The sequence below is a fragment of the Salvelinus alpinus genome, chromosome 39 (assembly GCF_045679555.1).
Source record: "Salvelinus alpinus chromosome 39, SLU_Salpinus.1, whole genome shotgun sequence".
Lineage (NCBI taxonomy): Eukaryota > Metazoa > Chordata > Actinopteri > Salmoniformes > Salmonidae > Salvelinus > Salvelinus alpinus.
The window spans coordinates 8,918,295-8,944,641 of record NC_092124.1 but is presented as its reverse complement, the minus strand read 5'-3'; the positions used below and the strand labels follow the sequence as shown (position 1 = coordinate 8,944,641).

General features: G+C 43.4%; 2 protein-coding genes across 3 annotated transcripts in view; both read right to left on the bottom strand.

The window, feature by feature from the left end:
- Window positions 1-6,619, bottom strand: part of LOC139566698 (uncharacterized) — a 58,410-nt gene extending 51,791 nt beyond the window's left edge. Inside the window, exons 1-3 of the mRNA XM_071387948.1 lie at window positions 5,962-6,619; window positions 3,229-3,359; window positions 1,775-3,028 (exon numbers count right to left, since the gene is read on the bottom strand). Coding sequence (XP_071244049.1) covers window positions 1,775-3,028; window positions 3,229-3,359; window positions 5,962-6,244 — 1,668 coding nt within the window. The 5' untranslated portion in view covers window positions 6,245-6,619. The remainder of the gene's footprint in view (window positions 1-1,774; window positions 3,029-3,228; window positions 3,360-5,961) is intronic.
- Window positions 6,620-7,316: 697 nt separating this feature from the next.
- LOC139566776 (uncharacterized) lies at window positions 7,317-16,130 on the bottom strand. 2 transcript variants are annotated; one of them, XM_071388079.1, is made up of 6 exons: window positions 15,652-16,130; window positions 15,114-15,244; window positions 14,749-14,913; window positions 12,530-12,694; window positions 12,024-12,135; window positions 7,317-9,509 (listed from the first exon to the last, which is right to left on the bottom strand). In XM_071388079.1, exons 1-6 carry the CDS (start codon window positions 15,908-15,910, stop codon window positions 9,496-9,498), a joined length of 846 nt encoding a protein of 281 aa, XP_071244180.1. In that variant the 5' UTR covers window positions 15,911-16,130; the 3' UTR covers window positions 7,317-9,495. The 2 variants fall into 2 exon arrangements, with proteins under 2 accessions (XP_071244180.1, XP_071244179.1); XM_071388078.1 differs by lacking the exon at window positions 7,317-9,509 and adding an exon at window positions 9,751-11,073.
- Between the last annotated feature and the right edge of the window lie 10,217 nt (window positions 16,131-26,347).

Here is a 26,347-nt window from a genome sequence, read left to right as displayed (position 1 = left end):
GAAGGGTACCACATGAGGGAGGAGGATGTCTTCCCTGTAACGCACAGCGTTGAGATTGCCTGCAATGACAACAAGCTCAGTCCGATGATGCTGTGACACACCGCCCCAGACCATGACAGACCCTCCACCTCCAAATCGCTCCCGCTCCAGAGTACAGGCCTCGGTGTAACGCTCATTCCTTCGACGATAAACGCGAATCCGACCATCACCCCTGGTGAGACAAAACCGCGACTCGTCAGTGAAGAGCACTTTTTGCCAGTCCTGTCTGGTCCAGCAACGGTGGGTTTGTGCCCATAGGCGATGTTGTTGCCGGTGATGTCTGGTGAGGACCTGCCTTACAACAGGCCTACAAGCCCTCAGTCCAGCCTCTCTCAGCCTATTGCGGACAGTCTGAACACTGATGGAGGGATTGTGCATTCCTGGTGTAACTCGGGCAGTTGTTGTTGCCATCCTGTACCTGTCCCGCAGGTGTGATGTTCGGATGTACCGATCCTGTGCAGGTGTTGTTACACGTGGTCTGCCACTGCGAGGACGATCAGCTGTCCATCCTGTCTCCCTGTAGCGCCGTCTTAGGCGTCTCACAGTACGGACATGGCAATTTATTGCCCTGGCCACATCTACAGTCCTCAAGCCTCCTTGCAACATGCCTAAGGAACGTTCACACAGATGAGCAAGGACCCTGGGCATCTTTCTTTTGGTGTTTTTCAGAGTCATTAAAAAGAACTCTTTAGTGTCCTAAGTTTTCATAACTGTGACCTTAATTGCCTACCGTCTGTAAGCTGTTAGTGTCTTAATGACCGTTCCACAGGTGCATGTTCATTAATTGTTTATGGTTCATTGAACATGCATGGGAAACAGTGTTTAAACCCTTTACAATGAAGATTTGTGAAGTTATTTGGATTTTTACGAATTATCTTTGAAAAACAGGGTCCTGAAAAAGGGACGTTTCTTTTTTTGCTGAGTTTATATTTGGCGAATAAAAGTGATTCTGATTTGGAGTGCCTTGGAGGAAGAAGGAGAAACGATCGCGGTGCCATCCGGCTCACAGAAGGCTGCCGGCTCGCAGCAATGACCCCATCATATTTTAGATAGTTAGAGAATTACTTAGTTGTTGTTAAAACCATCATGGTGGACATAAATATGATGTTGTGGGTAAAAACAAGTCAGCTATGATAAGGCAAAAGTCATCATCAGACAAACCTGACTAAACTATTTTGACGTGTACAGTATGTGTTTGTTAGTGTGTGGGTATGTGTAGGTATATTTAGTAGGCCTTAAGAGTATAATGGTTATAAATCGCTGTCGGTGTATGCAGAATAGTGTAAGATCAGATGTAATACTAAAGAGAGTCAATGAAAGTCTTAGAATGAAAAGTCCCATTTTGTGTTTATTATTTAAACAAACAAGTTTTAAATACACCATATGAAAAACACACAGACACGTCTCAATCGGCATGATAATGTGATAAACTGCATTCATTTTCTCATTAAAAATGTATTGGGAAAGTAGTTAAATTGAAGTAATGAAATAGGCATTTGTGAACATATTGCCTACAGAGTAAAACACAATATGTAAGACTTTTTAGACGCATATAGACTTCTATATGCCTTATAAATCACACAATGCCTGGTTGCAATATTCTACCCAGGAATATTCAACACTGAAATCTGTTACTCTCATTATTCCAAATGCATCTGTGGATATTTTTAGGCTGACAATGAACAAATATCTTTCTCTTAAATGCAGGGTTTGATCTAAACATCAGAAGCTATCAAGTGAAATGATTACTTTCTATGTTAGAGTGGAATGGTTTTTCTGCTGGTGTATCCTGAGGTGTCTCCTCTCTGAATGGCCTCTCTCCCATGTGGACATTCAGGTGCATCTTCAGATGGTGTTGGTGGGAGAACCTCTTCTCACACTGGGGGCAGCTGTAGGGCTTCTCCCCTGTGTGGACCCTCTGGTGCCTCTTCAGGTGGCCAGCCTGGGCAAAGCGCATTTGACACTGGGTACAGCTGAATGGTTTCTCCCCTGTGTGGACCCTCTGGTGCCTCTTCAGGTTGCCGGACTGTGCAAAGCGCATATGACACTGGGTACAGCTGAAAGATTTCACCCCTGTGTGAACCCTCTTGTGGATCACCCCCTTCTGGGGGCAGCTGAAGCCTTTATTAGAGAACATGCAGAGGAACCGTTTCTCTTTACTATTGCCTGATGTGTCTCCCCCTTCCTGAGCCTGGGCTCTAGCCCTGTCGTTTGAGTTCAATACCTGATCGAAAAGGACACTGCTGTGTGAATCGGAAGGCCCCATCGACGTCGACACTGGGTTGCGATTCCTGACCGCCTGTAAAGGGGAGTGGGTCATGGCATTTGGATTTGTCTCTAAGCTTTCCCTGTAATCTAAGAAATATCTGCCTTGTGAGTGTCCTTCTACTAAGTGAGTCTCGTCTACATTCCATGTCAGAGGAGCGTCGCCCTCCACTTTCACAGTTACCTCATCTATAACCTCCCCTTGCTTATCTAGGCAACCTTCAGAGTACACACTACTACTGTACCGGTTCCAGTCCCCTCTAGATGGATCAGTCTGTCTCTCTAAACACATCTCTGTAGTGTAAGAAGAAGACGGATCATTGCCAGTCTCTAACGTGTCATCTGAGTCCCGATAGGAATGAACCTTCCTCAAACTCGGGTTACCATAAAGTAAATACTCAGAGTCGGGAGGAGGAGGACAGCCCAGCCTTTCCTGCCTCAGTCTCTCTGGGTCTGACCTGTTGTCAGATCCCGTGTGTAAGAGCCTTTGTGTTACAGTTAAAGTCTCCGACTTGAGGACGGCGTTCAGCGTTCCACTGACCTCCGTGATGCTGCGTCCGGTCCTGGTCTGGGGCGCTGCAGCGGTGGCGAGGTCTTCCGTGACTACAGGGTGCGCCACTCCAGCCACTGCTCCAGACTGGATGTCTCTGCTGTGCTGTGTGTCCTCCTCTCCTTCAGACCTCTCCAGCTTGACCCCAGGACCTGCAGCCTCTGCATCTGCAGACTAAAACAAGAAGAGAGGAGGTTATTATCGGTACATGAGTTGAATTGGATAACAATGCAGTAGGGAAGTCTCACAAGCTCCCCTATGGCAGATAAATAAGGATGTAAATGTAAGCAAATTAAAAGCTGAAGGGAGCCTTTCTGAAATAAAATGGGCCGCATCTGATGTAGTCACTTTTAATGTTTTACTGTTACACTAACCTCTATGACAATAACGTGCTGGGTTGAGGTTCCACTACCCTCATCAACAGTGATTGGTTGGTCATCTCTCCATGTATTGTGTCCCGCTGGCTTCACAAAGCTCCTGTGGCCTCCAGCGAGATGTCCTTCACCTAAGAGAGTGATTGAGGGAAAGGGGATGGTTAAGTTATATTGTACAATGTCTACAATTGGCAAGGATGTAAGGTAACACTTCTCATAACTTCTTGATATACTATTTATTGTTCCATTCCATGCATCACATTATTTTAATTGAGTATGAAAATAGGAAATTCAGTAAATCAAGAATTTGGATAGAATATGATATTGTTTCTTTGTGCAAGAAGTTGTTCTTAACTGACCTGCCTGGTAAAGTAAAGGTAAAATAAATTGTGCAAGATAGCTCAGTAATCAGGGGAAGTATTGTTGCATACTGTAGCTACCCTGGATTTATAAGCGTGGATAGACTGCCACTTGAGCATACTTTTGGGGCACAGTCGATTTCCGCAGGGCTACGGGCCAGAAGGTTGATGGTTCGCGCCGCACTCCTTGCCTGTTTCATTACACTGGTGTCAGAAGTGATCTGAGTCGGACATTGCATCCACAACAGTGCGTGTACTTGGCCGGCGAGCATGTGCACCACTACTCCTCTTCCCTACAGTACCAGTCAAAAGTTTGGACACACCTACTCATTCAAGGGTTTTTCTTTATTTTTACTATTTTCTACATTGTAAAATAATAGTGAAGACATCAAAACTATGAAATAACACATATGGAATCATGTAGTAACCAAAAAAGTGTTAAACAAATCAAAATATATTTGATATTTGAGATTCTTCAAAGTAGCCACCCTTTGCCTTGATGACAGCTTCGCACACTCTTGGCATTCTCTCAACCAGCTTCATGAGGTAGTCACCTGGAATGCATTTCAATTAACAGGTGTGCCTTCTTAAAAGTTAATTTGTGGAATTTATTTTCTTCTTAATGCGTTTGAGCCAATCAGTTGTGTTGTGACAAGGTAGGAGTGGTATACAGAAGATAGCCCTACTTGGTAAAAGAAACGACAGTCCACCATTACTTGGTCCACCAAGACATGAAGTCCACCAAGGTCAGTCAATCCAGGTCAGTCATGAAGGTCAGTCAATCCAGAATATTTCAAGAACTTTTAAAGTTTCTTCAAGTGCAGTTGCAAAAAACCCTCAAACGCTATGATGAAACTGGCTCTCATGAGGACCGCCACAGGAAAGGAAGACCCAGAGTTACCTCTGCTGCAGAGGATAAGTTCATTAGAGTTACCAGCCTCAGAAATTGCAGCCCAAATAAATGCTTCACAGAGTTCAAGTAACAGACACATCTCAACATCAGCGGTTCAGAAGAGACTTCGTGAATCAGGCCTTCATGGTCAAATTGCTGCAAAGAAACCACTTCTAAAAGATACCAATATAAGAAGAGACTTGCTTGGGCCAAGAAACACAAGCAATGGACATTAGACCGGTGGAAATATGTCCTTTGGTCTGATGAGTCCAAATTTGAGATTTTCAGGTCCAAACGCCATGTCTTTGTGAGATGCAGAGTAGGTGAACTGATTATGTCCGCATGTGTGGTTCCCACCGTGAAGCATGGAGGTGTGATGGTGTGATTTATTTAGAATTCAAGGCACACTTAACCAGCATGGCTACCACAGCATTCTGCAGCGACACACCTCCAGCATGTGTAAGGGCTATTTGACCAAGGAGTGATGGAGTGTTGCATCAGGTGACCTGGCCTCCACAATCACCTGACCTCAACTCAATTGAGATGGTTTTGAATGAGTTGGACCGCAGAGTGAAGGAAAAGTAGCCAACAAGTGCTCAGCATATGTGGGAACTCCTTCAAGACTGTTGGAAAAGCATTCCAGGTGAAGCTGGTTGAGAGAATGCCAAGAGTGTGCAAAGTTGTCATCAAGGCAAAGGGTGGCTATTTTGAAGAATCTAAAATATATTTTTATTTGTTTAACACTTTTTTTTGTTACTACATGATTCCATATGTGTTATTTTATAGTTTGATGTCTTCACTATTGTTCTAAAATGTAGAAAATAGGAAAAATAAAGAAAAAACATGGAATGAGTAGGTGTGTCCAAACTTTTGACTGGTACTGTACATGACACCACACCCCCCCACTTGCCCACCCCGCAGACACTGACAGTTCAGAGTAAGGAAGACATCCCATTTAATAACCAGCAGGACCCAGGTGTCATGTCATCAACGCACAGCGACAAGCCCCATGCCCTTCACGCATAAATTCCATGACAGGGTGGATTAAACCACACAGAGCCGTGGGGGTGGCAGAGAGACATGGAGATTAAAGGTGTGTGTCTGTGTACCATGGCTGAGTCCAGACAGTCAATTCGTGCTGTCTATACTAAAACCAGTTAAAATATAACTAAAATAATTTATCATGAGGGTCATAAACAATAACTAGCAATGCTGCATACTCCAAGAAAGGCACCCTGTGAGGGAGTTGAATGGCGAACCCTGGTTTAAAATAGCGGATATCTACACTGCCACTTGAGCATGTTTTTGTTTTTTTGTACTATCGATTTCTGCGGGGCAATGGACCTGAAGGTTAAGGGCTGCACTCCCTGCATGTTTCTTTACAAAACTATCCAAAAACTGACTAATACCCAATTCTGGGTAACACATCTTAATAACACATGTGCAGAGGCGACACTCCCCGCAGCCTAATGCAAAATGTACCTCTTGCCATTCCTCTGTATCGGTCGAGGATCTTGACACTACTAGGGCGACTGGCAAGGACGCGCTCTCTAATTGTCCTTTCTGCGCGCTCCCGTGCCACCTTCAGTTCCAATAGCTGTAGTTTCCTCCGCAACCCCCTGTTTTCTTTCTGGCTTTGAGTTATTTCCAAACGAAACACTGCATAATCGTCGTCTACGAGTTTACAGATGTCTGCCACAGCTGCATTCGCTAGCATCTCCATGATGGAGGCTATTTGAGTGTGAAAAACCATACAGTCCGCCATTGTTGTTAGCAGCTAGCTAGATAACATATATCAACCAAGTTCCGTCTCCAACGCGAATTAAAGACTACCCGAGGCAAGTATGTGCTGCTACTGCGCGGTTAAATGTGTCATATTTTGGAGTTCCACGGTGTCAATAAACGTCTAAATAACAAAAACGCTAACGTGGAATTTGTTCTTGGTTACTGCACATCCGTTCACTAAGCCTGGTTACGTTAGCTTAACTTCGCACTAAAGAGAAGGAATCTGATTGGTTGGCGTCATAGCTAAAATGCTGTGGTTAAATGGAATAGGAATGCGCGGTGTTTGTTGAATTACGGTACTGCTTATTACGTTTTACATCAACTATCATGATCACTATCTTCCAAACTCAACCCAGACTTCTTTAGAACAGTGTGTCAGCAAGAATATAATATAAAATATAATTACTTTATTTAATCCTCCGTAAGGTAAATATTAAACTGTCCTTGTTCTAGCCTAGGTTTACTGTCTCTAAAAACAGGTATTCAGACAAGCCTGTTTCAAATAAAAAGTTAAATGATTAATGAGGGGTGTGTGTTAATTATCCTCTTACCAAGACACTTCACATGATATGTAGAGCCCTATAAAATCGGCCGGTATCACATAATCCATACATTAAAACGTAATTCAACGATATTTAAAAAGTATCAGTGATTCGTATTTTCCTACGACTTCCTGAAAACGGAATGCCCGTGTGTGTGTGCGCCCATGCCTACACTTTGTGTAGCGGTTAGCGATTATGCTAATGATAACCTTCTGATAGAGATGGAAAGGCTTTCCAAAAACCTAATTTAAATGTTAACTACAATGTAGCCTATGACTACCTGATTATTTGCATCAATCCAGTGGCCATTTGTTTAGCAAACTGCAATCACATGAGCGCTACAGAAACATCACAACCAAAAGATAGTATCTTGCTGGTGTACATTTGCATTAAACGGTAACTACACCCAAACAAATCTAAATATCTTCTATTTTTCCCAGACCTCAGGTGGACTTAACATAATGTTATTTTTCTATTTAAAAAAAAGTGTGATTTCGCGAGAGTACCTGAAAAAAGGTTTTATAGGATTAAATGTCAGCTACAGAATGGTTCACAGATAGCCCCTGTGCACATCTCAAGTCACACTGCTCCTATTTCGCCCATTGTGGACACTCCTATGTCTGATAAGGTTAGTCAAGAAGGTGAAGCTCATAGTTTGCACTTGAAGAGCCTCTCCTTGTTGTGAACGGTCTGGTGTTCCTTCAAATATTTTGCCCTAACGAACCGCTCCAACACGTGCAGCAGGTGTACGGCTTGTCTGCGTCCGTCCTAATACTCAGCCTCCCACGTTGTGACCCAATGACACCAGAAGAGGTAGAAGCAGGAGCCACCACCCTCAGGTCGTTAGTCTTTGAGCTCCCTCCTGGTGAACTCTAGCCGTTGTTGGGATTGTGTGCTGTGTTATAGGCTAGCCACCTCTTGTGTTGAACGCCCATCCTGACTGGCAAGCTGGCTAGCATGGAAACAACCAAGTCAAGAATTATTATGCAGAGTTAGGGGCTCAGCCAAACTAACTTTTGCAAAGGTAGCAACAGCCAAAATAGTCAGTATGCTAGTATGCTAGCAGAGCTTAAATGCTCCAAAGCCACAGGCCTGGATAATATTCCTGCAAGGTTTCTTATAGATTCTTTTGAGCAAATTGGTCCTTGTATTATGCATATCATTAATCTCTCTCTTGAACAAGGCATCTTTCCCAGGGATATGAAACAAGCTAAAGGTATACCTCTGTATAAGAAGGGGATAAAGTCTGAACCTGGGATTTATAGGCCGGTATCTATCCCCAGCGTAACATCAAAGATCCTGGAGAGAGTTGTACATGAGCAAATTTATGAATATGTCAACACAGTCTAATGTATGATATTCAGTCAGGTTTTAGAAAAACATACTCCACCGATTCATGTCTACTTTACTTGACTGACTTCATCAGGAAAGAGATTGAGGGAAATCTCTGTGGAATGGTACTGCTTGACCTACAAAAGGCCTTTGATAGAGTTAACCACTGTCTCCTAATCTCTGAAATGGAGGCACTGGGGTTAAGCAGCATCCCGCTAGGCTGGGTAAAGTCCTATTTATCAGGTAGGGAGCAAGTAGTAGAGGTTAATGGTTCACTGTCTCAGGCAAAACAAATGAGTTGTGGCGTTCCGCAGGGGAGCGTGCTTTGGCCTCTACTGTTTTTAGTGTATATTAACGATATGAAAGATTATTTTCCTTAATGCGAATGACTACACTTCTGGAGTCTCACAAACGTAAAACTATGTTGGAGAGCATACTAACATTAGCAAATGGCTTGGAGATAATAAGCTCTCTCTGCACTTAGGGAAAACTGAGGCAATTCTTTTTGGATCCAGACCTAAATTGAGTAGGTTCTTTGAAATCAGAGTGGAGTTAGGGGGTGACTACTAAAACCTCTGTTAGCTACCTGGGATGCATCCTTGATGGAAGTTTGGGAGGTGAGAGGGTGGCCAATAAAGTGCTAGGGAAGGTTAATGCCAGGCAGGACTAAGTTTTTGGCTAGAAAGTCCAAGCTGCTTGATAAGGACTCCGTGTAAGTGCTAGCCACTGCCATCATTCAATGCCACTTTGACTACACTAGTACTTCCTGGTTTGGGGGCTTATCTAAACTTAGGAAGGGGAAGCTCCAGATAGCCCAGTATAAGCTGATCAGGGTAGTATTGAAGGTGAGTCCATGTACTCACATAGGCAGGAGCTGCTTTCTGGAACTAAACTGGCTGCCTGTTGAGGCTAGGGTGTCCCAGATGAGACTAGGTTTGGTTTACAGGAGTATATATGGTTCTGCGCCCAGATATCTAACTGATTACTTTTGCCGTTTTAGGGATGCACATAATCACAGCACCAGATCAGGTGTTGCTGATGTGTGCTTATACAGGTTCAGGAGTAATGCTTGGAAAGGTAATTTCTTGTATACTTGAGCCTCAGAATGAAATGAGTTGCCTCTGTCCATAAAAACAATGTTTTTAGGCTGCAGAGTTGATCCCTGACTGGAGCCTACATCTCTCTGATGACCACCAGGACTGAGGTTGTTCAGTGTGGTGGTGGAGTCTCTGTCCCTTGCGGTTGTGTCCTGGTTCTGACTCGGGAAGGAAGAGCAACGGCTCCGGGGCCAGGTTTGTGACTAGCCGCTTCACAGGTCCAGTCTCTCCCGCCAGCAACACCGGATATCGGCAGGTCCTCACGGACTGCAGACTGTAAAACACAAATTGTACAGAATAGCATAAATGTTTATATAAGAAACTCATTGCTGTACACAGAAACATGACATAACAATGTTAATCATGGTCAAGCCCATTTCTAACACTGTGATTCAAGTACCTAACAATATGGAGCGATTGGAGTGTATTATAAAAACAATTCCATATGTGTTGATTCGACTGAGAAGGAAAATTCAGTCCCTGCAACGATACAAAAATAACCAAGTCAGTCAGCACAGAGTCCAATGTTTATTTCAACAAAATGGTCATGCACTCACATAACATGAAGTACAGCACTTTTATTCTGCAAAACAATATATGACAAGTAGAATAACTTCTCACTATGGTAACACTTGACCTTTTCTGTAAATCTGGTACCCTAGCTTTGATAAAATATATTTTAGAATACTTTGGAAAAAGTTCAACACTACATTACACACATCTTTATGTCAAGTAAACATGAATTAAGGCACTATAAAACACCAGTATCAAACTAAATGGTCATAGTTGTCACTTTTCATCAGTGAAGCATTTTTATAGACATCATCACCATATCATCTACTCTACCTCATCATACTCATTCTTTCCTCAGTTCACCTCATCCAGTTCCCTGCTACATCCTAAACCAACAGAATTAACTACAAACAAACTAGCTAGTACTACATCACATGTCACTATACTCTACACATGGGCCATGTGCATTTTCTGCTGGTGTATCCTGAGATTGCTCCTCTCTGAGAACCTCTTCCCGCAGTGCGTACAGGCGAATGGCCTCTCTCCTGTGTGGACCTTCAGGTGCCTCTTCAGGTGGTGCTGGTGGGAGAACCTTTTCTCACACAGGTGGCAGCCAAAAGGTTTCTCCCCTGTGTGCATCCTCTGGTGGATCTCCATCTGTTTAGGGAAACTGAAGGCTTTCCCACAGAACGAACACGGGAAGCACTTATTTTTGCCACCGGATCTGCTGACAGTGCTACTACCACAGTCATTTGTCAATGGGCTTGTGTAGCCATTTAGTGTTGAGGCACTGGCATTGTCTGAGGTCTGGTTTAACATTAGGAGAGTGTGAGGAGGATGAAGGCCAGGGAGTGTCTGTGTTGTCGCTGGGTCCATGTTCCAGTCGATAGATCCTATAGAAGGCAGGCTGAAGGAAGCACCTGTTAGGGGGGTAACCTGAGGTGTCAGTCTCTCTGAATCACAACTATAGGAGCAGGATGGATCATCGCTAGCCGAGGCTGTGTCTGTTCTCTCCCGCCCCATATGGACACCTCCCAGTCCCTGCAGACCAAATCTATGCCTCGCCCTGGTCTCAGCAAATCTGTTGTCATTGAGACTTTGCTCGGTTGTTGTTTTGTGTTCAACAGTCTGTTTCTGGTTGTGCATAACAGTGTTGTTCCCCAGCCCAGAGCTGAGGACGCTGTCCCATCCACTGACTTCCACAATGTTGCCTCTGGTCTTGGCCTGCTCAGTGATGTCATCCCCTGGGCCCATGGCTGCACCACTCTGGGTCTGGGAATCTAAGATGGCAGCCCAGTCGCCTCTGTTAGCTTCCAACCAAACACCTATAGGCAAATGTTACAATCCAGACTTAAACATGACAACAGAAAAATATCATAGACATGGCCTGGTGATGTCTATAGCCAGGTTTCCATCCAACCGCTTATGCGAGTAAAGTAAATGTACGATACAAAAATGGCCTGATGGAAACAGCAAATTTGTCGTTAAACTTTCCAAAAGTTGACAAAACAAAATATGCTAGACATGGTGGGATCTTTTTGTCTGTAAAATGAATTATACAAAAATATTGATATAAACATGGAGTCACGTGATGTTTTGTGGTCCTCCCACTACCACTTGGGAAAGCATTACAGATACAAATAAGTTACGATGGACTTCACAGGGTGGTGAAAGTGCAGTGTTCAGCTTGACGCTCCTTTCAATTATTCTGGTGACATGATCAATGCTTGGCTCCCATTTAACAAATAGAAATCTCGCTCTTATCCATAAATCTCATCATGTAGGCTGGCTTACCAGCCTGTATCTGCGAGCTATTGGCTAGAACACACTCCTCAAGAACAGAGTGGGCATATTTGCGTATAACGCAACAGTTTTTGTGACAAAACTATCAGTAGAGTTCAAAATGGGATGGAAACGCATTTCATTTTAGATTTTTATTCGGTACATGAAAACTAAAGTGGAATAAGTACCTTTTATGTGCACTACGTCATTACGCATGGCTTTTTATCCTCAAGTCAGTTTGTTGGAAACACACCACTGGTGGGAAAATGCAGATTTGATCATATTCTAATTCAAATCTTTCACCAATTGGATGGAAACCTAGCTTATGACTTATGTTGCATCATATAGTTTATTTGTATTTCATACAAATTGTATTGATGTTGATTTATAAATGAAGTACTCATATTGTTTCATACAAAAATTAAATCAGGCGCATCACTATTCCCATTGAAGATCTATTACTGTATGTGGGCTATATGTATTTCTCCCTTACCTTGCTCCCCCATCTTTAGTCCACTCAGCAGATCAATGCTCTCTGGTCCGTCTTCTACTGTCTCCTCTTTGACCAGCAGCAGATCAGGCTTCCCATCCTCCTTGTCTACTGACTGTAAGAGATACAGAGTGAGAGGATGTTGGATCAAGACATCTGATATGAGCACCCTGCTATGGAGCATCTTCGGATTGGGCAATGAGGGATTGCTATGAGTACTATACAAACGTGTTAGTTATTTTGATTATTTAACACTCTTTAATGGTTTGATAATTTAAAGGCATGGTCCCACACTTAAGACAAAATTAATCAAGACCTGGGCCTGTATCAACAAAGAGTATCAGAGTAGGAGTGCTGATCGAGGATCAGGTTCCCAACTGTCTAAATAGTCTTATTTAATATGATCTAAAATGCAAACTGATCCTAGATCAGTATTCCTACTCTGAGAGACTTTGTGGATACAGGCACTGACCTAATACCATTCAGACAGTAGTTCACAGTGGGCTCACCTCAGTGAGACTGTGTGTGGTCCTGTGCTGCTCAGCTGGTTCCTCTATTGGTTCAGAAGGAGGTGTAGTCTGGTTGTCCTCCATGACCATGGTCCCCTCAGGGTTCCCCAGACCCTCTTCACACCCCTCCTCCTTCACCAGCAGCACCTCTGGACCCTCCTCCTCCTGGAAGAGACAGGCGATACAGATTACAGACATACACTCCCTCAGGTACATACACACAGATAATAAACACACTTTCAACATGAAGTGTTTACCTATACTGTAGTTACAGAATGACTTCATTGTTGTTAAGCCCATCATGATCGACATAAATATGTTGTGGGTAAATATGAGTCAGCTATGATAAGTCAAAAGTCAGACAAACCTGACTAAACTATTTTACAGTAGGTGTTTGTTAGAGCGTAGGTATATTTATTAAGTCTAATTGTCTGTGTATTCAGAATAGGGTAAGATCAGGTGATGTATTCTAAAGAGGGTCTCAAAGAAAGTCTTAGAATTAAAATAATGTTTTTAAATACACCAAATGAAAACCACATACACATCTCAACAAAAAATGAAGGGGAAGAGAGGTTAAAGAAGGATTTTGTACGTGTGCCATTCAGAGGTTGAATGGGCCAGACAAAAATAGTTTCAGTGCCTTTGAACGGGGCATGGTAGAAGGTACCAGGTGCACCTTTTTGAGTGTGTCAAGAACTGCAATGCTGCTGGGTTTTTCACGCTCAATAGTTTCTCGCGTGTATCAAGAATGGTCCAACACCCATCCAGCAAACTTGACACAACTGTGGGAAGCATTGGCATTAACATGGGCCAGCATCCCTGTGGAACACTTGACCCTTGTAGAGTCCATGCCGATGAATTGAGGCTGTTCTGAGGGCAAAGGGGGGTATAAATCAATATTAGTCAGGTGTTCTTAATGTTTGTACACTCAGAGACAATGTCTGGATTCAACATTCTACCCAGGAATATTCAACACTGAAATCTGTTACTCTCCTTATTCCAAATGCTTCTGTGGATCTTTTCTATTGACAATAATGAATTCATTTTTTGTCTTTAATGAAGGAATTGATATAAACGTTGAAAGCTATCGAGTTTAATGGTTACTTTCTATGTTATTGAGTGGAATGTTTTTTCTGCTAGTGTATCCTGAGGTAGCTCCTCTTCCCGCAGTGCATACAGGTAAATGGCCTCTCTTCAGGTGTATCTTGAGAAGGTGCTGGGGAGAACCTCTTCTCAGCTGTATGATTTCTTCCCTGTGTGAACCCTCTGGTGCCTCTTCAGGCTGGACGAATGGGTGAAACTGACAAGGCATAGGTGGCAGCCGAATGACTTCTCCCTGTTTGGACCTTCAGGTGCATCTTCAGGTTGCCACTCTTGGGGAAGCACATGTGACATTGGGGGCAGCTGTAGGGTTTCTCCCCTGTGTGGACACTCCAGTGCCTCTTCAGGTGGTCAGCCTGGGCGAAGCGCATCTGACAATGGGTACCGCTGAAGCATTTCTCCCCTGTGTGGAACCTCTGGTGGATCACCACCTTCTGGGGGCTGCTGAAGCCTTTGTTACAAAACATGCAGAGGAACCGTTTCTCTTGACTATTGCCTGATGTTGCTCCCCCTCCCTGCGAGTGATCTCTAGCCCTGTGGTTTGAGTTCAATAACCGATCGAAAAGGATGCGGCCGTGTGAATCGGAAGGCCCCATTGACATGGAAACTGTATCGCAATCCCTAAGCGCGTGTAAACGGGACTGGGTCGTGAGATTTGTCTCTAAGCTTTCCCTGTAATCTAAGAAATCTCTGCCCTATGAGTGTCCATCTCCTCTGTGACTATCTACATTCCGTGTGGAAGGAACATGCCCTCGACTTTCCCAGTCACTTCATCTACGACCAGATCCTCCCTTTTATTACCTAGGTACCCTTCAAAGTATACACTACTACTGTACCGGTTCCAGTACTCTCTAGACAGATCAGTCTGTGTATCTAAACCCAAGGGCATGCTGCCAGGGTCCATCTCTGTAGCGTAAGAACAACACAGATCATTACCGGTCTCTAACGGGTCAAAGTAAATACTCTGAGCCAGGAGCAAGAGGACAGCCCAGTGTCCCCAGCCCCAGTCTCTTTGGGTCTGATCTGTGGTCAGATCCTGTGTGTAAGAGCCTGTGTGTTACAGTTAAAGTCTCTGTGTCGGTCTCTGACTTGAGGACGGTGTTCGGCATTCCACTGACCTCCGTGATGCTGTGTTGGGTCCTGGCGTGGGGAGTGGTGGCAGTGTTGAGATCCTCTGTGGCTACAGGGGGCGCTCCAGTCTGGTTGTCTCTGCTGTGTCGTGGGTGCTCTCCTTTGGTCATCTCCTGCTTGACCCCAAGAACTGCAGCCTCTGCATCTTCAGACTGAGACAAGAAGAGCAGAGGTTATTTCCGTTACATGTGTAGAATTGCATAACAATACCATAAGGAAGTCTCACAAGCTCCCCTATGGCAGATAAATGAGGGTGTACATGTAAGCAAGTGAATAGCTGAGGGGAGCCTTTCTGAAATAAAATGGCCACATTTGATGTACTGTAATTTTTATGTAATACCATTACACTAACCTCTATCATGATAATGTCCTGGGTTGAGGTTCCACTCCCCTCATCAACAGTGACTGGTTGGTCATCTCTCCATGTTTTGTGTCCTGCTGGCTTCACAAAGCTCCTGTAGCCTCCAGTGAGATGTCCTTCACCTGAGAGAGTGATTGGGGGAAAAGAGGTGGTTAGGTTAGCTACTGTCAATGGTCAGCGCTATATTGTACACTATTGATAGTTTTGACACTGTGTAGAATTGCCAAGGATATAAGGTAACACTAAGCATAACTTATTGATATACTATTTATTGATAAATGTATTATGTTCCAATCATCACATTGTTTTCAATGACTAAATAATAGGAAATGCAGTAATCAAGAACCTGGTTAGAATATGATATGGTGTGTTTGTGCAAGATAGCTAAGTAATCAGGGGAATTGTTGCATACTATCCAAAAACTGATCAAGACCCAATTGTGGGTAACACATATAATCTAATTTTATTGGTCATGTACACATAGTTAGAATCTGAACACATGTGCAGTGGGGAACGGAGCTAAATGTACCTCTTGCCATTCCTCTGTAGCGGTCAAGAATGTTGACACTTTTGGGACGACTGGGGAGAACGCGCTCTCGTGCCACCTTTAGTTCCAGTAGCTGTAGTTTCCTCCGCAATGCCCTGTTTTCTTTCTGGCTTTGAGTTATTTCCAAACGAAACACTGCATAATCGTCGTCTACGAGTTTACAGATGTCTGCCACGGCTGCATTCGCTAGCACCTCCATGACGGAGGCTATTTGAGTGTGAAAAACCATACAGTTAGCCATTGTTAGCTAACGTTAGCATCTAGGCTAGCCTTACCTAGATCAGATCTATCAACCAAGTCCTTTCTCAAACACGAATTTGGGAAGTAGATTAAGTGCTGCTGTGCAGTTAAAGTAGTAATATGTCGAGTTCCAGTGTGTTCCTAAACGTCTAAATAACAACAATACAAATTACAATACGCCAAAGTGGAAATTGTTATTGTTCACATCCGCTTACCTCTTCTTCGTGTGATTTTCTTATTCCATTGTATATTGAGTTCGCAGAATTTAGTGTGCATGCTGCCAGCTAGTGTGCGGGATGGAAACGGGTATATTCATACAAACCTCCAAAAAGGAATAACCTAAACTAAATCAAACTACTTTTCTGTTAAAATAAAACATATCTGATCCCTACACACGCTCAAGGGGAGCCTGGGATGGTGGGCGGTGAAGCCTTTGTTACAGAACATGCAGAAGAACCGTTCTTGCCCCAGCACAAGTCGTCAGATGTAAAATCCTTTAGTCCCAAAAACTATTTTGCAGCAGAATAAAAAAAATCTAATTTCTTTTGACACTTGAGCGTACATCACAACATTGAAATAACACATATGGAATCAGTTAAAAACAAATTCTTATTTACAAGGACAGCCTACTCCTTCCTCCCCGTCGGGGAATTGATCCTGTCTCGAATTAATTAATTAATTTAAAAAAAATGTTTTTTATTAAAAGACAGTCATCCAATATGCTGTAATAGAAAAAAGACCATGCTCATGAAAAAAAAAATTGTCCTCCCTCATCATAAACGGCACCGACCACCACTGGGTTCTATGTAGTAGCTCGGTGCAGTCAACATGTCAATACCTCTCACAAATACATGTAGTGATGAAGTCAATCTCTCCTCCACTTTGAGCCAGGAGAGATTTACATGCATATTACTCATGTTAGCTCTGTGTGTACATCCAGGGGCCAGACGTGCTGCCCTGTTCTGAGTCAATTGCAATTTTCTTAAGTCCCTCTTTGTGGCACCAGACCAGACGACTGAACAGTAGTCCAGGTGTGACAAAACTAGGGTCTGCAGGACCTGCCTTGTTGATAGTGCGGTTAAAAAGTCTAACAACTGAAGTCTAACTAAACAGCCCCCGCGATCTTTCATCATCAATTTCTCTCACCCAATCATCATTCATTTGTGTAAGTGTTGTGCTTTTTGAACGTCCTTCCCAAAAAGCGTGCTGAAAGTCTCTTGTCAATTTGTTTACTGTAAAATAGCATTGTATCTGGTCAAACAATTATTTTCTCCAAAAGTTTACTTAGGGATGCTAACAGGATGATTGGTCGGCTATTTGAGCCAGTTAAAGGGGGCTTTATTATTCTTAGGTAGCGGAATGACTTGATTCCCTCCAGGTCTGAGGGTACACACTTCCTAGTAGGCTTAGATTGAAGATATGGCAAATAGGAGTGGCAATATCGTCCACTATTATCCTCAGTCATTTTCCATCCAAGTTGCCAGACCACAGTGGCTTGTCATTGTTGATAGACAACCATTTTTTCAACTCTTCCACACTCACTTCACATAATTCAAAATGACAATGCTTGTCTTTCATAAATTGGTCAGATATACTTGGACTTGTGTTTGTTGCTGGTATGTCATGCCTAAATTTGCTAATCTTGCCAATGAAAAAAATATTAAAGTAGTTGGCAATATATCAATGGGTTTTGTGATGAATGAGCCATCTGATTCAATCAATTCACTACCATATCTTCACTAGCGTCACTTGTTTGCTCAACTCTTTTAAATCACCTTCGCATAGGAAATTCAGTTGATCGTTCTAACTTTTGCCACCTCAATCTCCTTCACCCTTACAGGGCACTGCAGGAACTGGGGATCATGATCCCAACCACACTTGCAACACTGTCATCTTTCTACACGCCACTCTTCAGTATACTCTGTACGTCTGCACACACTTGAAACATGGCCAAATCGTTTTAAAAAAATGTCACTGCAATGGTTTGGGGACAAAATCTCTTACAGTGTATCTTACATAACCAAGCTTGACATGTGTAGGTAGGTTCTCTTTAACAGACAACAACAGGGCCGACAGACTTTCTTCTTTTTCTACATTCACCCAGTGGGTCAAACGCCGGGCACCAACCAAACCAGGAATTCTCTTCAGATATTCAACCTGAACATCCGTCATCACCCCTGAGAGTTCAAAGTTCAAAGCACGATACTTCTCTTGTCCGTATTCTTTTGAGGCCCACTGCAATCTTCCTCTTTTCTTCAGAAATACAATCAATCAAAATAAGACCGCTCCTGGTCACTCTGAGACTCCACTTTTCCTGGCGCATACTTCACAATTTGACACCTCAAACAGGTCTCCCACATATGCATCCTTACTCTACAAATGCATCCCAATAAAATAAACTGTTAATTAACCGACATACACGCATCCTCCACTTCAATTTTAGACAATTTTCCCTTTCGACACTACTGTTGTCCATTCAGTCCTCTCCTACTTTAACAGAGACGATCCTCCAGGACCTGCAGCCTCTGATCTGCAGACTGACAAGAAAGAGGAGGTTATTATTGGTACATGAGTAGAATTGGATAACAATATCGTAGGGATGTCTCACAAGCTCCCCTATGGCAGATAAATAAGGGTGTACATGTAAGCAAGTGAATAGCTGAGGGAAGCCTTTCTGAAATAAACGGCACATTTAGCTCCTGTGGCCTCCAGTGAGATGTCCTTCACCTGAGAGGGTGATTGGGGGAAAAGAGGTGGTTAGGTTAGCTACTGTCAATACTCAATGGTATATTATACACTTGACACTAAAGTGGCAAAGATGTAAGGTAACACCTTTGCATAACTTCTTGATATACTATTTATATACTGAACAAAAGTGTTTGTCCCATGTTTCTTGAGCTGAAATAAAATATCCCTAAAATGTTCCATATGCACAAAAAACAGATCTCTCAAATGTTGTGCCCAATTTATTTGTAAATTATTATTATTGAATATTACAACATACAATATACCTGCAGTGAAGCCACTCAACATTTACATTACATTCAGTCATCTAACAGACTCTCATCCAGAGCGACCCACAGAAGCAACCAGGGTCAACACCCTGCCCAAAGGGCACGTCGACAGGTCTCTCACCAAGTCAAAACACGGACCTGAACCTGGCGACCTACCGGCTCAAGCTCCCAACCGCCAGACTACCAACCCTCCAAGATTCCCCCACAGTTCCCAGAGAGCTGCCCCTCAACCATCCGAGACGCCCCCCCCCCCCCCCCGAAAAAAATATTATAATAAAATACCTCTCCCTCGATTCCCCACCCCAAGCCACCGTCCCACAATACACCAACAACCAACAAAATGAACAAAAGAGAGAAAAAAGGAAAAACAGACAACAATGCAAAAACAAAAGGCATCAAGGATAACAAAACTGTATATGTTTGAGTGCATGTGTGGCACTATTGACATGTGTTTGCACATGTGTGCGTTTGAATGAGAGCGTGTGTATGTGCATGTGTAGACAATAGACAAGCACCTGCACGGCATCAGCCTCAGGCAAACATGCATTGGATGTAACAGCGTTGGCCCTCAGTGTCATTCAAACATATTTTTTAGTTTTGTTTATTTTGACTTATCTTTGACCAGCAACTCCACTCCCACAAATTTGACGCTGATTAAACAGTATGATCATTACACAGGTGCACCTTGTTCTGGGGACAATAAAAGACCACTGTAAAAATTTGCAGTTTTGTCACACAACACAATTCCACAGACGTCTCAATTTTGAGGGAGTGTGCAATTGACATGCTGACTGCAGAAATGTTCACCAGAGCTGTTGCCAGAGAATGTCATGTTAATTTCTCTACCAACGTTGTTTTAGAGAATTTGGCAGTACATCCAACCAGCCTCACAAATCGCAGACCACGTGTAACCACACCAGCCCAGAACCTCCACATTGGACTTCTTCACCTGCGGGATGTTCTGAGACGAGCCACCCGGACAGCTGATGAAATTGTGGGTTTGCACAACCGAAGAATTTCTGCACAAACAGTCTCAGGGAAGCTCATCTGTGTGCTCATCATCCTCACCTTGGTCTCTACCTGACTGCAGTTCCGAGCGTCTTCACCACCCCCCAGTTATATCATTGCACTGTGATATATTTAAAAAATTCCATCGGTGTGCTGTAGGACCATGCGGATGCTTCAGAGTGGTCAGGTAGGCTGTTTGGTGGTTTAAACCAGCTGAATTTTGGATTTAGCACCACAGAGTGTGCGGACAGGCTTGTGAAGGCAAAGCTTCTGATCAGCACAATGCAATGCTGCTGTCTATGTGCTGCACTTTTTCTCAGCATTGTAAAAGCAAGCAGAGCAGAAACTGGCTACTCTTTATTTGAATGATGTAGCTGGCAACGTATCTGCTGTTTGACTTGAATGATTTATTCCCAATGCTGAGCTAGTAGCGTAACTGACATGTAACGGTAGCTAATGTTTCATCCCCTCTCGACAGAAGTTCTGTCTGAAGAGAATGAACTAGCTAGCTAGTAGCTACCACAGCCAGTTCAGCTCTATCCTCTAGCTAAATGTCAGATAGCAGTATCTAACACCTGTTGTGTGTATGGAAATGTTTCATAGGATTTTTGTCCCATTTCAACAGAAGTAAATTAACTTGGCTAGTTTTCATCAGTTGATGCCCCATTAGAGCTAACCAAAAAGTGGCTATGGTTAGCTAGCTTGCTCACTAACTTTAGGTATTATTTTTGCCTCAATCCCACGAGACCTGAATCAAACGATGAACCCAGCTGCCAAATGATTGAAGATGTTTTTTGACAGCGCAACGTGAGTTTTTATATGAGGTAGTAATGTAATGTTATTGATCTGTCAGATTCCCTAGCTAATTTCCCACTCTTCCTCACTGCGTCACTTGAGTGGGTTGAGCCACTGACGTGATGTTCCTGTCTGGGTTGGCGCCCCCCCTTGGTTTGTGCCGTGGCGGAGATCTTTGTGGGCTATACTCGGCCTTGTCTCAGGATGGTAAGTTGGTGGTTGAAGATATCCCTCTAGTGGTGTGGGGGCTGTGCTTTGGCAAAGTGGGGGGGTTATATCCTTCCTGTTTGGCCCTGTCCGGGGGTATCATCGGATGGGGCCACAGTGTCTCCTGACCCCTCCTGTCTCAGCCTCCAGTATTTGTGCTGCAGTAGTTTATGTGTCGGGGGGCTAGGGTCAGTTTGTTATATCTGGAGTACTTCTCCTGTCTTATCCGGTGTCCTGTGTGAATTTAAGTATGCTCTCTCTAATTCTCTCTTTCTCTCTTTCTTTCTCTCTCTCGGAGGACCTGAGCCCTAGGACCATGCGTCAGGACTACCTGGCATGATGACTCCTTGCTGTCCCCAGTCCACCTGGCCGTGCTGCTGCTCCAGTTTCAACTGTCCTGCCTGCGGCTATGGAACCCTGACCTGTTCACCGGACGTGCTACCTGTCCCAGACCTGCTGTTTTCAACTCTCTAGAGACCGCAGGAGCAGTAGAGATACTCTTAATGATCGGCTATGAAAAGCCAACTGACATGTACTCCTGAGGTGCTGACTTGATGCACTCTCGACAACTACTGTGATTTTTATTATATGACCATGCTGGTCATTTATGAACATTTGAACATCTTGGCCATGTTCTGTTATAATCTCCACCCAGCACAGCCAGAAGAGGACTGGCCACCCCTCATAGCCTGCTTCCTCTCTAGGTTTCTTCCTAGGTTTTGGCCTTTCTAGGGAGTTTTTCCTAGCCACCGTGCTTCTACACCTGCATTGCTTGCTGTTTGGGGTTTTAGGCTGGGTTTCTGTACAGCACTTTGAGATATCAGCTGATGTAAGAAGGGCTATATAAATACATTTGATTGATTGATTGATTGACACGGTATAAACAGCTCTACAGACTACACTGTCATAGTGCACAGTCAGTACACAACATGATATTGATGATGATTCATGGACTATATATAGATGAAGTCGGAAGTTTACATACACCTTAGCTAAATACATTTAAACTCAGCTTTTCACAATTCCTGACATTTAATCCTAGTTAAAATTCCTTGTCTAAAGTCAGTTAGGGTCACCACTTTATTTTAAGAATGTGAAATGTTAGAATAATATTAGAGAATTATTTATTTCAGATTTTATTCCTTTCATCACATTCCCAGTGGGTCAGAAGTTTACATACACCCAATTAGTATTTGGTAGCATTGCCCTTAAATTGTTTAACTTGGGTCAAACATTTTGGGTAGCCTTCCACAAGCTTCCCACAATAAATTGGGTGAATTTTGGCCCATTCCTCCTGACAGAGCTGATGTAACTGAGTCAGGTTTGTGGGCCTCCTTGCTCGCACACGTTTTTTCAGTTCTGCCCACAAATTTTCTATGGGATTGAGGCATATTTCCAAAGTTGTGGCAAAATGGCTAAAGGACAACAAAGTCAATCTATGATTTTGGAGCCACTCTATTGGAGTGGCTTTGTGATGGCCACTCCAATAGATTGACTTTGTTGTCCTTTAGCCATTTTGCCACAACTTTGGAAATATGCTTGGGGTCATTTGGAAGAACCATTTGCGACCAAGCTTTAACTTCCTGACTGATATCTTGATGTTGCTTCAATATATCCACATACATTTTCTTTCCTCATGATGCCATTTATTTTGTGAAGTGCACCAGTCCCTCCTGCAGCAAAGCACCCCCACAACATGATGCTGCCACCCCCGTGCTTCACGGTTGGGATGGTGCTCTTCGGCTTCAAGCCTCCCCCTTTTTCCTCCAAACATAATGATGGTCATTATGGCCAAACAGTTCTAATTTTGTTTCATCAGACCAGAGGACATTTCTACAAAAAGCACGATCTTTATCACCATGTGCAGTTGCAAACTGTAGTCTGGCATTTTTATGGCGGTTTTGGAGCAGTGGCTTTTTCCTTGCTGAGCGACCTTTCACGGTTATGTCGTTATAGTACTCGTTTAATTGTGGATATATCCTCCAGCATCTTCACAAGGCCCTTTGCTGTTGTTCTGGGATTGATTTGCACTTTTCGCACCAAAGTAAGTTCATCTCTAGGAGACAAAACGCATATCATTCCTTAGCGGCATGATGGCTGCGTGGTCCCATGGTGTTTATACTTGCGTACTATTGTTTGTACAGATGAACGTGGTATCTTCAGACGTTTGGAAATTGCTCCCAAGGATGAACCAGACTTGTTGAGGTATACCATTTTTTTCTGAGGTCTTGGCTGATTTCTTTTGATTTTCCCATGATGTCAAGCAAAGAGGCACTGAGTTTGAAGGTAGGCCTTGAAATACATCCACAGGTACACCTCCAATTGACTCAAATGATGTCAATTAGCCTATCAGGAGCTTCTAAAGCCATGACATCATTTTCTGGAATTTTCCAAGCTGTTTAAAGGCACAGTCAACTTAGTGTACGTAAACTTCTGACCCACTTGAATTGTGATACAGTGAATTATAAGTGAAATAATCTGTCTGTAAACAATTGTTGGAAAAATGACTTGTGTCATGCACAAAGCTAGATGTCCCAACCGACTCGCCAAAACTATAGTTTGTCAACAAGAAATTTGTGGAGTGGTTGAAAAACGAATTTTAATGACTCCAACCTAAGTGTATGTAAACTGCCGACTTCAAATGTATACAAAAGTATGTGGACACCCCTTTAAATTAGTGGATTCGGCTATTTCAGCCACACCCGTTGCTGAAAGATGTATAAAATCGAGCATACAGCCATGCGATTTCCATAGACAAACATAGGCAGTAGAATGACCTTACAGAAGAGCTCAGTGACTTGCAACGTGGCACCATCATAGGATGCAACCTTTCCAACAAATCAGTTTCTTCAAATTTCTGCCTTGCTAGTGCTCTTGATCAACTGCAAGTGCTGTTATTGTGAAGTGGAAACATCTAGGAGCAACGACGGGTCAGCTGCGAAGTGGTAGGTCACACAAGCTCACAGAAAGGGACCACAGAGTGCTGATGTGCGTAGCCTGTAAAAATTGCAACACTCACTGCCGAGTTCCAAACTGCATCTGGAAGCAACTTCAGCATAAGAACTGGGAGCTTCATGAATTGGGTTTCCATGGCTGAGCAGCCGTACACAAGCCAAGCGTCGGCTGGAGTGGTATAAAGCTTACCGCTATTGGACTCTGGAGCAGTAGAAACTTGTTCTCTGGAGAGATGAATCACACTTCACCATCTGGCAGTCCGGACGAACAAATCTGGGTTTGGTGGATGCCAGGAGAACACTACCTGCTCGAATGCATAGTGTCAACTATAAGGTTTGGTGGAGAAGGAATAATGGCCTGGGGCTGTTTTTCAAGGTTCGGGCTAGGTCCCTTAGTTCCAGTGAAGGGAAATCTTAATGCTACAGCATACAATGACAATGATTCTCAACAATTCTGTGCTTCCAACTTTGTGGCAACAGTTTGGGGAAGGCCCTTTCCTGTTTCAGTATGACAATGCTCCCGTGCCCAAAGCGAGGTCCATACAGAAATGGTTTGTTAAGATCTGTGTGGAAGAACTTGACTGGTCTGCACAGAGCCCTGACCTCAACCCCATCGAACAGCTTTGTAATGGCACCGACAGAGATGGTCGCCTCGCTTCTAGTCCTTAGGAAACTATGCAGTATTTCATTTTTTTATGTATTATTTCTTACATTGTTAGCCCAGAAAATCTTACGTTTTATTACATACAGCTGGGAAGAACTATTGGATATAAGAACAACGTCATCTTACCAACATTAAGGCCAGGAATGCGACTTTCCCGAAGCGGATCCTTTGTTCGCACCACCACCCAGGACATTGGATCTGATTCCAGAGGCCAACACAAAACAACGTCGCAGCAGGAGAGGTAGACGGAGCGACCTCCTGGTCAGACTTCGAAGGCCTGCACACCACCCACCGCTTCCGAGTATATTATTCGCCAGTGTCCAGTCTCTAGATAACAAGGTAGACGAAATTAGGGCACGGGTTGCTTTCCAGAGAGACATCCGGGATTGTAACATTCTCTGTTTCACGGAAACATGGAACTCGGGATAAGTTGTCGGAGTCGGTACAACCACCAGGATTCTTTAAGTGTCGCACCGACAGAAATAAACATCTCTAACGAAATAAAGAAGAAGGGCGGGGAGTATGCTTCATGATTAACGACTCATGGTGTAATCGTAACAACATACAGGATCAGACAGCCTATAGGGAGAAGGTCAGAGACCTGGCCATGTGGTGCCAGAATAACAACCTATCCCTCAACGTAACCAAGACTAAGGAGAACCAGGTGGAGCAGGTTGAGAGCTTCAAGTTCCTTGTTGTCCACATCACCAACAAACTAGAATGGTCAAAACACACCAAGACAGTCATGAAGAGGGCACGACAAAGCCTATTCCCCCTCAGGAAACTAAAAAGATTTGGCATGGGTCCTGAGATCCTCAAAAGGTTCTACAGCTGCAACATCGAGAGCATCCTGACTGGTTGCATCACTTCCTGGTACGGCAATTGCTCGGCCTCCGACCGCAAGGCACTACAGAGGGTAGTGCATACGGCCCAGTACATCACTGGGGCTAAGCTGCCTGCCATCCAGGACCTCTACACCACCTAAAAATTGTCAAAACGGTACCGGAGTGCCAAGTCTAGGACAAAAAGGCTTCTCAACAGTTTTTACCCCCAAGCTATAAGACTCCTGAACAGGAAATGAAATGGCTACCCGAACTATTTGCATTGTATGCCCCCCCAACCCCTCTTTTACGCTGCTGCTACGCTCTGTTTGTCATATATTGTTAAAGGAATTTTGATTCCTGTTTATTAACCAATTCAATTAAAACACTCTGCCCATAAATAATATAATAATAATGTAAATGTAAATGTAATAAATAAGAATTTGTAAGATAATTATCAGCATAAAATGGACAGATACCAGTCTTAAAATCAATCAATCAATAGCGTTTATTCTCGAGAGTACTGAATCATAGTACAATTTACATCAGGTTATATAATAAAGATGATGTCATAGGTTTTAATGTCCAACCTCCTCTCGGATACAATGGCAATACAGTTCGAGTTCTCATTACTGTCTGCCACCTGTTAAACTATCTACAACCAACTCAAGGTCTTTCCCCTCCCTGGGTAGAGACATCATTCTAGCCTGTCTGAAGATAAACCCATTCTTTCTAACAAGGAACACAGAATTATAACTCATAAATGTTGAATGTTATAAGTCAAATGTATACATATTTTAGTCATTAAACACAAAAATCCCGTAACATATATGCATAGTCACTTTAACTACATACTACCCCAATTGGCCCGACCAACCAGTGCTCCCGCACATTGACTAACCGGGCTATCTGCATTGTGTCCCGGCACCAACCACCCGCTAACCCCTCTTTACGCTACTGCTACTCTCTGTTCAT